This window comes from Stegastes partitus, unplaced genomic scaffold (genome assembly GCF_000690725.1).
Source record: "Stegastes partitus isolate 25-593 unplaced genomic scaffold, Stegastes_partitus-1.0.2 Scaffold132, whole genome shotgun sequence".
NCBI lineage: Eukaryota > Metazoa > Chordata > Actinopteri > Pomacentridae > Stegastes > Stegastes partitus.
In genome coordinates this window covers 133775-145852 of record NW_007577863.1, presented here as the reverse complement: position 1 = coordinate 145852, position 12078 = coordinate 133775, and the positions used below count along the sequence as shown (strand labels likewise).

At 40.3% G+C, this 12078-nt stretch overlaps 2 protein-coding genes across 2 annotated transcripts; both read right to left on the bottom strand.

The window, feature by feature from the left end:
• Positions 1–5072: 5072 nt before the first annotated feature.
• Positions 5073–6714, bottom strand: snrnp35 (small nuclear ribonucleoprotein 35 (U11/U12)). Its single transcript, XM_008278765.1, has one exon. The coding sequence runs from the start codon at positions 6539–6541 to the stop codon at positions 5834–5836; it is 708 nt and encodes a 235-aa protein (XP_008276987.1). The 5' UTR covers positions 6542–6714; the 3' UTR covers positions 5073–5833.
• A 1146-nt stretch (positions 6715–7860) lies between these two features.
• Positions 7861–11956, bottom strand: bud13 (BUD13 homolog). Its single transcript, XM_008278764.1, has 10 exons — positions 11812–11956; positions 11578–11665; positions 10730–10814; positions 10246–10650; positions 9548–9852; positions 9346–9454; positions 9032–9170; positions 8732–8913; positions 8488–8569; positions 7861–8204 (listed from the first exon to the last, which is right to left on the bottom strand). Exons 1-10 carry the CDS (start codon positions 11949–11951, stop codon positions 8111–8113), a joined length of 1629 nt encoding a protein of 542 aa, XP_008276986.1. The 5' UTR covers positions 11952–11956; the 3' UTR covers positions 7861–8110.
• Between the last annotated feature and the right edge of the window lie 122 nt (positions 11957–12078).

Sequence of the window (12078 nt, the reverse complement as noted above, 5' to 3'; positions counted from 1 at the left end):
GTGCGGCTAACTTTGGCTACATACGGCTCTAACTGAAGTCTTGTTACTATGGGAACGAGAGACTCCTGCTGGTGCGCACCGAAATCAGTGCAAAGTCTGCCAAAAAATACAAAGATAACATCGTGTGAACTGTATGCACCTGCACACTGCTACCACTGCTGATAATAATAATAATAATAATAATTGTCATTATCATCATCAAATGCAGGAATAATTAAAGCAATTACAGAAGACTCGTGTCAAACTTGGTGGAGTGTAGTAAACATTAAAATGAAACATATTCTAACAAAAAAAGTGAAGTGAAGTCATAAAGTTGCTAGATGCACATTTGTGTGACTTTTGACCACCAAATTCTAATCAGTTCATCAAAGAGTCCAAGTGGACGTCTGTGAAATTCCCTTTGGGTATCTCTAATTCATTGTGTTTACAAGAATAAGACAGATGAGATGTCACACTAACATTAACTTTTGACCTTTGATAACTAAATTGTTATCAGTTCATCCTTGAGTCCAGGAGAACGCTTGAAGAAAATCCCCCAGGTGTTCAAGAGACATAGTGTTCTGGAGAATGGGACGGACAGATTGATCTATTGCCAGCGTAGAGGCAGAAAGGTGAGGCCAGCTGAATAGCAGAAAGCCACTGTTACATCTCTATAAGTGTAAGCATTATGAATGTTTGAGTTATTACCAACTAACTAGTTCACTAATGAACTTTTATGAGACAAATCGGAGTATTTTAAAAAGCATGACACAAATCAAAACTGTTAATGGAAGCACACTTTAGCCAAAGAAGATAAACATTTTGAAGTTTGAATTAAGTGTCTATTGAAAAGTATGTTTTAAAAAACAAAACTATAATAACTATAATATTACTATAATAATACTATAATAATATTCTAATTTAATAGTGAACTTCCTTCAAGTGTTAACAGTGTACATTTTCTCATAAAAAGTTACTTAAATTATTATCTATGGATGGGTCACTGTGCACAATTTCACAGTTTAGAAAAACATTTTCTGGCAAAAGCATGCACACACTGGAGGCACAGTATGTAAAAAAACAAAAAACATTTTACCCCCTTTGACTCACAAAACAGTAGCTTTGTATTACAAATGAAAATGATCTGGAAGTTTGCAAGAACACTCTCACCACAGAATACCTCAAAATGCACAACATAAACTGACTTGTGTGTTTTTCACGAGTACAAGGTTACCTGCTGAGGCGTGACAGGCTAAAACAGGCCCTCTAATGTGGATTTATGTCAGCTGAACAGAGCAGAGAGGTACGGTGCATTGCTGAGAGCCGGCCAAATGACTCCGGGGCAACCAGCGAACATGTTGGCGGCACGTTGTGTGACTGAACATGGCTGTAGTCAGTTTTTTTTTTTTTTTTTAATCATTACACTTGCTACTGTGCATCTTAGTTAAGTCACAAATGCAACACTTGACATTTAGACATTATTTGAGAAACAAAGCGCAGCTCAGCACTTCTATCTTGCTTGGACTTGTAAAAAATTTTGTTCCTCCGGTAAATCTTCAGCCTTCTTTTAAATATATATTCATACTGGACTTGTTCTCTTTTAAACCAAGCTGCCTCTGCAAAGTTTCAGCTCTCTCTTGGTGGTCCAGCTGCTTTATTGTGCCAGTTGGTTACTACTGTATCTGTCACTCACTGCAGAAGAATAGAACACCATGACTACTGCAGTACACAAGCTTTAAGTAGCTCTTTGTACAACCTTATACACATACTCACAGTGCAGAGAAATGTAGACAGTATAGGGAAACATTGCAGACTTATGCCACGTCTTGTTTTTTTTTCTGCATGTAAGGTAAGTTATGCAGTAGAACTCTCCTCAGAGTTGATTCAAGATTTGAAATGTAAGAAATTGTGATATCTCTTGACACTAGCAGCAATTGTTCCTACTTTCTACTTCAGTTAAATAGATTAAATCTTTAGTAATTTCTACAGTATTTGCTGCACCAGACACCAGAGATTTAGAGGCAGTGATCCAGCAGCCAGAAGACAAAATGTTCTCTGAAAATGCCAACCTACAACACCCCCGTCGCCGCCACGAATTCTTTCTGCGCAGTCGACCCTACAGGGGGGAACCGCCGACAGTAGCAGGTAAAGGTTTGCTGCTTCTTTTGTCCCAGCCTCAGATCAAGTTGGTGGTGCTCTGAGCTCTGTCATTCTCAAATGCAATGGCCTTAATTATTCTGTTGTTAAGAGATTTAGTTGTTCGAATACATCATGATTTCACTTCAAGCTGTGTTTAAATACTGATGTCCTGTGCACATACTCCAAAAGAAAATACAACATAAACAGCAAAAAGCCTCATAATGATAACAAACATGTGAAATATCACCAATTTTTCTAAACTTGCTTCAATCTTAGTACATTTTCGAATGCACAGACAAAAATATAACTGTATTCTTATCACAGAAATCAGCTCTGTGGGAATGATTGAGCATCACTGTCATTACAATCATTTATTCAATGTGAACAGGCCTTAATGAGTCATAACTGACACAAGAATGAAGGGTTTCTGAGCTCAAACACTGCAGTAAAAAAATGCTGGAAGGATTTCAGCAAATGTTAAGTGAGGTTAGTCCAGCTGTGATGTGTTTACTGGAATTACTCCAACATGCTTAAAAAAATGATTTTGCACAATAATAACAATAAAAGTTAACCATTCTAAATTTTAACCACGCACAGCACTTTGATGACAGTGGAAAGACATTAAAAGCAGAAAACTGTCGTTTCTTATAATCAGGGACTTCAAAAGCCCCCTCCCTGTCACTTCCACAGGATTTCTCCTCTACCCAGACACTCCTGCTAAGATGGAGACCACATCACGAGAGGCATTCTGCTTCAGGCCTGTCCCACGGCACGACAGAGGCAAGGGTCCACAGTCTTATCTCCGCTTAGAGAGTAAACTCATCATATCTGGTTTAAGATAAGCCGTGAGTGTTTCAGTGCTCACCAGAGGCAGGTCTATAGTCTGTTGTGTTTAGCAGATATGCATGTTTTGGGAAATGTCTGATCTGTGTGTGTGTGAAAACACAGATTAAACAAGTGATTTATGACTTTGTTTTTCTTTTATTTTAAGCTTTAATCACTCAAACTACAAAATACAGTAATTACTATGCCGTCATTACACTCAGATATTAATGGTACCAGTAAAAAATAGTTGAAATAGAACAGAGGGATATCCATATAAGGTTAAAACTGCTACTACTTGCAGACTAAAAAAAAGTTTAACAAAGATGGATTTTACAAAATACATTTTTAATTATTGCCAGTGAGATACTGACTGAACTATGCAGCCTTTAGTAGCCTTAATGTGAATGGCCAAAATTGCTACTAAAATAAGACAATACAGGCCTGTAATTAGAATGGTATGACAGTCTTTTTTTCATTATTATTTAAAGGAGCCTTTATTGCAATTAAAGAAGACTCATATCAAACTTTAGATTTATAGCTGAATGATACTGAGAAAGGATGATTCTCTCAAGGCTTACAATTAAATAAAGTTACATAAAATAACATATTAGGCACTGCCTTTTAATATGGAAAAACATTTAGCATCAAACCTTTGATTAGGACAGGAAAAGACTTAAAGAGGTGGAAAAGTGCCACAGAGTCTTTTAGCAGTAACAGTTAAAATTTGGGTTTTGATATATTTTTCCAGATGCTGTCTCCATAGAAAGAAAGATGAGGTGTTGAATTGGATATTTTATTTGCTGAGACCTTTAACAAGATTATTATTACCCATCAGGAAACCAAATCGCCCAGAACACCCAGCAGGAGTCCCACCATTCTCATCCCGCATCTTCACGACAAACAAGAAGAGGAAACAGCAGCAGCAGCAGGGAACGAGGAGATGACGAGCGAGAAGATGATCACACAAAGTCAGCAGCAGTGAAAAATGAACCCGGTACAAGAGACATGCAGTCTCAGTATCAGAAGGATTTCCCTCCTCCATCCTCCTGCCGCAGGAGGCGAACGCCTGCCCTCCCACAGCCTGACAACATCGGCATCAACCACGCCTTCAGGTGAGAGTCACGGTCACAGTGTTGTACAGCCTCATGTAGAGAGCAGCTCATCTGTGTGTCTGTGTGTTCTGATTCACAGGATCGAGTTTAGCACAGTCCAAAGAGAGACTTACCCCGGCTGGCCCATCATGAATCCCAGGGAAGCTGCCAGGCCGAGAGTGGCTTTGTCTGGACAACCAAACATGAGTCTGTAACATTCAGTACATAAACAATCAGCTTGTGTTTGACAAGATAGTCACATCTTGTCAAAACTCTTGTGCCATGTCCTAATATACATAATATATAAAAACGTCAAAAAACAAGCCAGTTTTGGGGGCTTTTCTGACTTATGTGTGTTTGTTAATGTCATTTCCATTGTCTCATCTTAAAAACAGCTCTCTAATACCTGACTTTCTCCTCAGTTCTTTCATATCTGGAGTGAAACAGAAGTTAGATGTTAATTCTTTGGTTGTTTTTAGGCTCTCTGTTGCATCAGTGTTAAAGTGAACCAGTTCTTTTCAGCAACAGGTGATGAATTTCGCAGCAGCAGGTCAATCTGATGAGCTCATGGACCGATTATAAGAGCACACTCAGCAGGATGCTGAGCGCATGGAGTCACTGGAAAGCACTTAATGAACTACCGCTAAATCCAGACCTTTAATGTTTTATATTGATGACTTCAGACATTTAGACATACTTGCGGACAGCTTGCGAGAAAATAATCCACCCAGTGACTCATAACTGAAAGCTGATCTGTTTCAATGGGCAGGACCGGTAATTAGACAGCTGAGCCGAGACTCAACCTTAGACACAGACACAATGACTACATACACAGAGATCGATGAGTTTGAAATCAAAGTAAACACATTAAAATATTCACCAAAACAGATTTTGTACTGTTTTCATTGTATCCGCAGCATGAAAAAGTTTGGAATTATCTTAAACCAACAACAAAATCCAACAAAAGAAAAATAGTTTTGAGGATTTTTTATTTTTTTAAATATAACTTTTCAGCTATTAACAAGGAAGATGACAGTGTTTTGTTAAAATTATTTTTGGTTTATTTGCTTTCTTTCCCTCACATATAGAACTAGTTCTGCATAAAACCTTATGAATGGCTTATTACCAAAAAGCTTCATCAACAGAAACATAGACGTCATACAGAGGCTACATTGTTAAACTGCCTGCCTTAGCACACTGATGAACATGTATGCATGGCATTTCAGAAAACAGGACCAAATTTTCTTTCTCACAAAGACAGAAACAGATTCAGTCTCATTTAGAGGTCCTTTATGGGTGCATGTTTAAAAAAATAATGGCAACTTTATCCATGTAATTGCAGATTACAGAGTTTTTTTTACTAACTCTAAGCTTAACTGGGCTTGATAACTTCAATGCTTAAAAAAAAAAAAAGTCTATCATTGTTGTAAACAGCACACATTTTTTTTAATATACTGAATTGTAGTAGTTTTTACAGCTCAGTTTCTGCTAGTTCCCTGAGAAATGCTGAAATGTTCAAGAACACCAGCTGAGGATGACAGCTAACAGATGACATCATCCAGTAAACTAGACAATCCACACCCAGACCAGTGACATTACACCACACAAGGTCATCTGTAATAAAGATGAGTGTTGTCTCCACAGCCCAGTTCTCTATTTTCAGAACAGAACAGTCCAGTGTATAGGCACACTCTCCTTCACCGTCCCGATTCCAGGCAGCTGGACTGGACATTAAACATGTGCCAGACTTCCTTTGACCCTGGTGAGATCAGTACAGCTGGATTTCTCCCCGCTGTGCTTCATCTCCGGTCCCGGTGCCTGCTCCTGTCTCCGTGTCTGCGGTCGTCCCTCTCTCTGCCTCTGTCCCGGTCATCTCTCCTCCCTCTGCTGCCCCACTCCGCCTCTCTGTGTCGGTCCCGGTCCTCCCTGCCTCTCGCCCCTTGTCTGTCCCACTCCCTGTCTCTGCCTCCCCCGCCTCCCCATTCCTGCACCGGTCCGACTCCGAGGTTAATGGGTTTCCGGAAAGGCCTGTCCCTGCCGCCGAACCGCAGCTGTCCGGACTCTTTCTTCCCTCCCAGTCCGCCACCAAGCCGCCGCGGCACCCACCCTTTAAGTGTCCTCTCCTGCTCAAAATCCACAAACACTTCGTGCTGGTCCACCACCAGCTTGTTGGCGTCCCGCCGGGCCCGGACCACGGACCGCTCCTCTTTGTACTCAATGAAGGCGTATCCTTTGGAGAAGCCCGTCACGATGTCCCGCACCAGCCGGAGCCGCTGGATGACTCCGTACTTGGAGAACACTTGGTGCAGTTTCTCTTCGGTTGTGTGCGGGCTCAAACGGGACACAAACAGGGTGAGCAGCGGGTCTCCCACAACACCTTTGTTGGGTTTGTATCGGGCACTCATAGCCCTCCACACCGCCCGGTCATGGGGCTCCACGTCCGTGCCGTCGATGCTGCCAGCTTTCAGCGGGTCGTACACCTTCGCTATCGGGTTCCAGTCAACCATTTTACCCAGAGTTCAGTCACAGCAGTCGACAGCAATAATCTCCGAGGCAGCTATTTCTTTACATTAGCCCGTAATTAGCAACAGAACCACGTTGGTGCCGATGAAATGTTTCTACGCCTTCAAATGATCCCCGCGTGCATCAACAAAAACATTCCGTAGAGAAACAAGCTCGTATCTGTCACATTTGAAAGGTTCCTCACTGAAGTACAGCTGCAGGAGATCAGCGGCCTCAAAATACTTGTACTTAATTATAGCTGTGCATGAATAAAGGCAGGTGTGTAGTTTGTAATGTTTCGATAAGCATGCTAATTTGAATTAACAATAAATGATTCACTAAGACTTAAGTGATCACATTGAAATCTCCTTCTTTGCGCAAGCATGCACACACTAATTTGTGTATTTTGAAGTATACTTTGGCCTTACAAATTTAAACATAAATACAAATAAAGCTTTGCAGAATGAGAAATAAAAAATGTATGCATACATTTACTATCTCAAATACAACGTTATCATATGATTTAATTCATTAACCCAAACTCAACACTATGGAGATTTATTCCTGACCTTTGTTTTTAAACCATGAGTTTCATCAACTGATGGAGTTTGCTAAGTTGTCACAGAGATGTGACTTCTTTCATAGAAACCATCATTTATACTGGCGACAAACGTAAACGCAAAATCAAAGTTCAATCTTGATCTTTGTAAAAGCAGTCAGACAAAAAATACCCACTGAGGGAAGCCTACCTATTGTGTAAATGTAAATGATCTCATTGTCTGAGCAATCTGATCTGATTTACAGTGTTGACTTATTTTTATTTGCAAGGCATTTTATATGGTCCACAGATATTTCCTACAGCATAAATTTGTATCTACTATATCAGCAAAATCTATAGTAATTATTTAGAGATGATGGCTTGGTTTAATCAGTGACACCATTATCATAAATTTTGCATTGTGTTTGTTTTCTGGCCACCAGAAGAATCTAAATCCAATACTCTTTGGCCTCCACCAACTTACAGTGTTCAGATGCTTAAATGCCCCATTGTGACCTGCAGCAAAGGGTCGTGAGCAGGAGTCAAACCCACGTCTGCTGCATCGGGGAACTATAGCCCCTATTCATGGGTCCCCCACTCAACTAGGTGAGCTATAGGGGCGCCCGAGCCCTTAAATGGTACTAAACAAAAAACAAACAACACCTTCAAAATCTATATTTGGTTTCGTAAACATTAGCTCAACACTATGGAATCATATTAATCTGTCAACGTCCAACATATTCATCTAAACTCCACTGAGGTATATGAACACTCTTGGCACAAAACTGTACAAAAACACTATTTAATAAAAGAATGGAAACCACATCTGTTTTGGCTTTACAATGACTCAGTTATTACAAAGATAGCGCAGCATTAACAAGATGCCAATTCACTGCTATGTACAGTTTAATCTGATGTCTGTATCAAACTTATGCTATTTGAAAAGGTAAGTTCTGTTGACTGGATTTTTCAAATCTGCAGTTGTTTTAAAAGTACAGAAATTCTATAGGGGATGAGCAGTCTGTTTCCAGTGCCATTACATGTCCTCCACGCTCCATTTGTAAGCTTCCTCCTGGACAGCTTTTTTATCGGATATCCGCGTGTAGCGTTTCTGCTCAAAACCATTTGACCTGAGAGACACAAAATAAAAAAACATGGCTATTACTTCTGCAATCACAGTCTAAACTCCAGCTTTGATTTGATGCAACACTGCAAATATAAAGGACTCAATCAGGGCCATTTCAGTCAAAACCGTGATTGCGAATATTGTATAATTAATTATGCAATTGTATGAAATGTACCTGAATAGCATGAATAACAATCTGATTAATTTATTTCAAAAGAAGGCCACATTCATGCCACTGCAGACCCATGCTATTTAGTTTTTCTCTGCCACTGACACATGGACCATACCTGTCAACTCCATCCCAGCGATAGCCTGGTAGAATATTGAACCTGTTTGGAGGTGGGGCAGGGCCGTTATATCGAGGTTTTGCTACAAACAAAAAAACAAAAATATTTTGCATTAGTCACCTCAGAAAGAACAAAACTTGTGATGCTGCCATCTTGGCTCAGATTTCAGTATTAAGAGGTTAACCTCAGACTGATTAACTAACTTTAAGAAACAAAATGAAATAAGTATAGTAATGCTTCCAACCTTGTGCTTTCGGGTTGCGCTCCTTCTTCCGCCTGAGCATTGCAGCCATAGGATCCCCTTCTCTTTCCTGCTCTCTCAACATGCGGTCCAGATCCTCATCGTCATAGTGACGTGCCAGCGGCTTCTGTGCTTCAATCACTGCATCCTCAAGTTTCTGCTGATGCATCTGGCCCTGGGCCAACCTATGCACACAGTTTGACTTTAATCATTAAAGCATACAACACATTTAATTTTAATCCTTCTACATGACAGTCACACTCTATCTTTCTGTGATTTGTGAAATGATTACGAAAGGCATACCCTTTTCCCCACTGAGCATATTTCTCATCCTTTGCTGCTTTTTCTCCAGCTTTCCTCTTCTGTTCCTCTCTCTCTGAATCCAAATCCCTCCTTTTGCCACTTTTGTCTCGAAACACCGTCTCGGCATTGCGAGATTCATCTAGGCATAACAGACAAATGGATTAAAATGTCATTTCAGTTAAGGCATTATCATTTCAGTTGACAAGAACTAAGTATGTCACAGTAAGTAAAATCTACTACACACTGGCTTGAGATGCAAAATCCTGTGAGCATCAATGTGACAGAAAAGTATCTTAAAGAAAATCTGAGCCAACCTTCAAGCGGTTGATTGTGTCTTTCTCTGCGGCGGTTTTCTTCCTGCTCTTTCCTTAAAACATCTACAGAAACCAAGCCTGCCTTCCCTCCAGAAAGCATCCTCTGGCTCTGAAGAAAAACATAAAACAACAATTAACACACTCAGCAAACTGATGTAAATCAGATTTCATATTAGCCTTTGAGCCAACACAGTGTACTTACATGTGATTGGCCATGTCTACGAGGTGGTGACAAGTCTCCATCCGAGTCCTTTCCACTCCGCGGTCGCCTCCTGGGTGGAGATTGGTCTGAATCAGAGCCTCGTCCTGTTTTTGAGCGCCTCCTTGGAGGAGACTGGTCAGAGTCTGAAGCTTCTCTCTTCAGAGTCTTTCTCCTTGGGGGTGACGGATCTGAGTCTGAATTGTGCCTATTCTGAGCCCTCTTAGCCAGTGGTGACCGACGAGAATCGGGTGAACGTTTTCTACTTGATAATGACGAGCTTGGCTTTCTTCCGGACGGAGATGAATCTGACAAAGAAAAACTAACTGTTTAATGAAGCGTTTGTATAAATACATTTTCCAAACAAAAGCACCTTTGTTTTGTGACATTCAGCCTGATGGACTGTACAAGAGTCAGGAGTTTTTATAGCATTAATCATGATAAAGAGGATTATTATCCAAATTAGGCCTTCAAAACAAGAGTCCTCTCTTAATGACTTAAGAAAAACTTGAAATAGATACTGGAGATCATGTTTCTGTTTGAGCTTTCATATCAAATTAAGGCATTTTTCATAGATTTCTATAAACAATTATGTTAATGTAAGCTGGATGGCCTTCTGGTTGATGTATTTTTGCTTATGCTAACTTGCCCAAAGCAAAAAGACACTACAGTTCACAAAAGAAATTACATGCATCCCTCACCTTTACTTCGCACCTTTCCTGACTTTCCTGAATGTTGCCTTGGAGGGGACAAGTCCGGAGAATCATGGCGTCCTCTCCTAGGAGGAGATATGTCTGGAGAGTCGTGGCGACTTTTTCTGGGAGGAGATACGTCTGGAGAGTCGTGGCGACTTCTTCTGGGAGGAGATACGTCTGGAGAGTCGTGGCGACTTCTTCTGGGGGGAGATACGTCTGGAGAGTCGTGGCGATTTCTCCTCGGTGGAGATGTGTCAGGTGAGTCATGTCGGGTCTTCCTGACAGGAGAATCAGGTCTCCTTCTCTTTGATGACAGCTCTGGCGAGTCATGGCGACTTCTGCTTGATGCCACAGGCTCTGTATGTTGATGCTCCCCTTCATTCCCCTCCTCTATGTTCTCATCTTCATCAGCTATCAGGAGACAACACGTAAAGTAAATAAACAATCTTGTTTAACACAGACAGATTCTCTCTGCTTCTTCCATAATTACCTCCAATTACTTTCCACCTGTGGCTTGTTCTAAAGGCTTCCAGCTGTTTCACTTCTTCCGGTCGATCATCTATCACCTCAGCAATCTGATTAGACAGCAAGAGATGAAGTCTTAACAGTGAGCATATGTGATATAACAAAATGAATTAGGCAACCATCATGGATTTTGTGCAAAGATCTACTCTGGGGTAGTTATCCCTTTGAAAGTGCTGAGTCTGTTATAGCATCATAAGCAGTGTTGCAAATGAAGGGGTACATTTTTGCAGTTCAAAATGAACAACATCTCATTCAGATCTAAAATAAAAGGTAAATTAATGGATTGGCAGCTCAACAGCATCAGCATAATCAATTATTTTTGGTTAGCTAAATCCAGCTTTTTAACTATTGAGATTTGCTACTTCTGTTTTAACTTTATTTAACCTTGAATATAGACATTTTCTAACCCTTGCATGCCACTGCAAGTTTGAGAAAACGATCTCTAAGATTTTCACACAGTTTATTGTGTATTAATATATGTAAAGGTAAAAGTCATAAATAATACTAATGACAACAAATGCTTTATTCATTTCACTCCCATCTCAACCAAAGCAGTCAGTAAATTTTTTAAAAGGAAAATTTCCAAAATTAACCGGAAGAAACAAACAAAAAAAGGCCTCAAACGGAATTTAAACGGAAAAACCAAAAAAAAAACCACCGAAATAAAGAAAAAAAAAAAATAAAATACATGTATACAAGTTAAACACACGGGGCTTTATTTAAGATGTTCCTAAACAAGTCAGCGGGTTGATCATCTTAAGTGAATGAATGGATTTAGGATAGCCTGCTAGCTAACGTTAGCTTAGTGCTTACCACTGGAGCTTCTTCTTCATCCTCTTCAACCTCCACCTGCTCGGTGACCATCTGTCTCCAGTCGATGTCATCGTCTACAATTTTGAGTCTTGTATAAGAGAAGCAAACGTGAGTTAATTCGTTGAAAAGCTTTTCACTCATACCGATCAGTGAGCGACGATAAATTAGCTAAGCGGCTAACAGATACGCACGCACGCATAAAACAGCTCGACTTAAATGCTCCTATAGACTCACCCTCTCTCAGGAACAGTCTGTCGTTTCTTTTTTATCTTCTTTTTTGATTTCTTGGAGTCGTCGTCTGCGGATAAATAACGCTTTAGGTACTCAGCTTTAGAAAGTTCAGGTCCCTTCTTGCTTCCTGTGGAGGCGGCCATGGTTGTGTTATGACAAACTACGGATCCCGCTGAGGGTCAAAAATGACAATTCAGAATAATTTTTTTTGGCCAAGTTTGTACACGCAAACAAGGAATTTAACCGCCTGGGGGAATAATCTGTCAAAAT

What these genes read in the sequence shown, in the direction of transcription:
- bud13 (XM_008278764.1), bottom strand. Translation starts at nt 11,951, where the DNA reads ATGGCCGCCTCCACAGGAAGCAAGAAGGGACCTGAACTTTCTAAAGCT. An exon ending in CAGGTGGAAAGTAATTGGAG is followed by an intron (nt 10,651 to 10,729) that starts GTAATTATGGAA and finishes GTCTCCTGATAG; the next exon opens with CTGATGAAGATGAGAACATA. An exon ending in AGGAAAGGTGCGAAGTAAAG is followed by an intron (nt 9,853 to 10,245) that starts GTGAGGGATGCA and finishes TTTCTTTGTCAG; the next exon opens with ATTCATCTCCGTCCGGAAGA.
- snrnp35 (XM_008278765.1), bottom strand. Translation starts at nt 6,541, where the DNA reads ATGGTTGACTGGAACCCGATAGCGAAGGTGTACGACCCGCTGAAAGCT.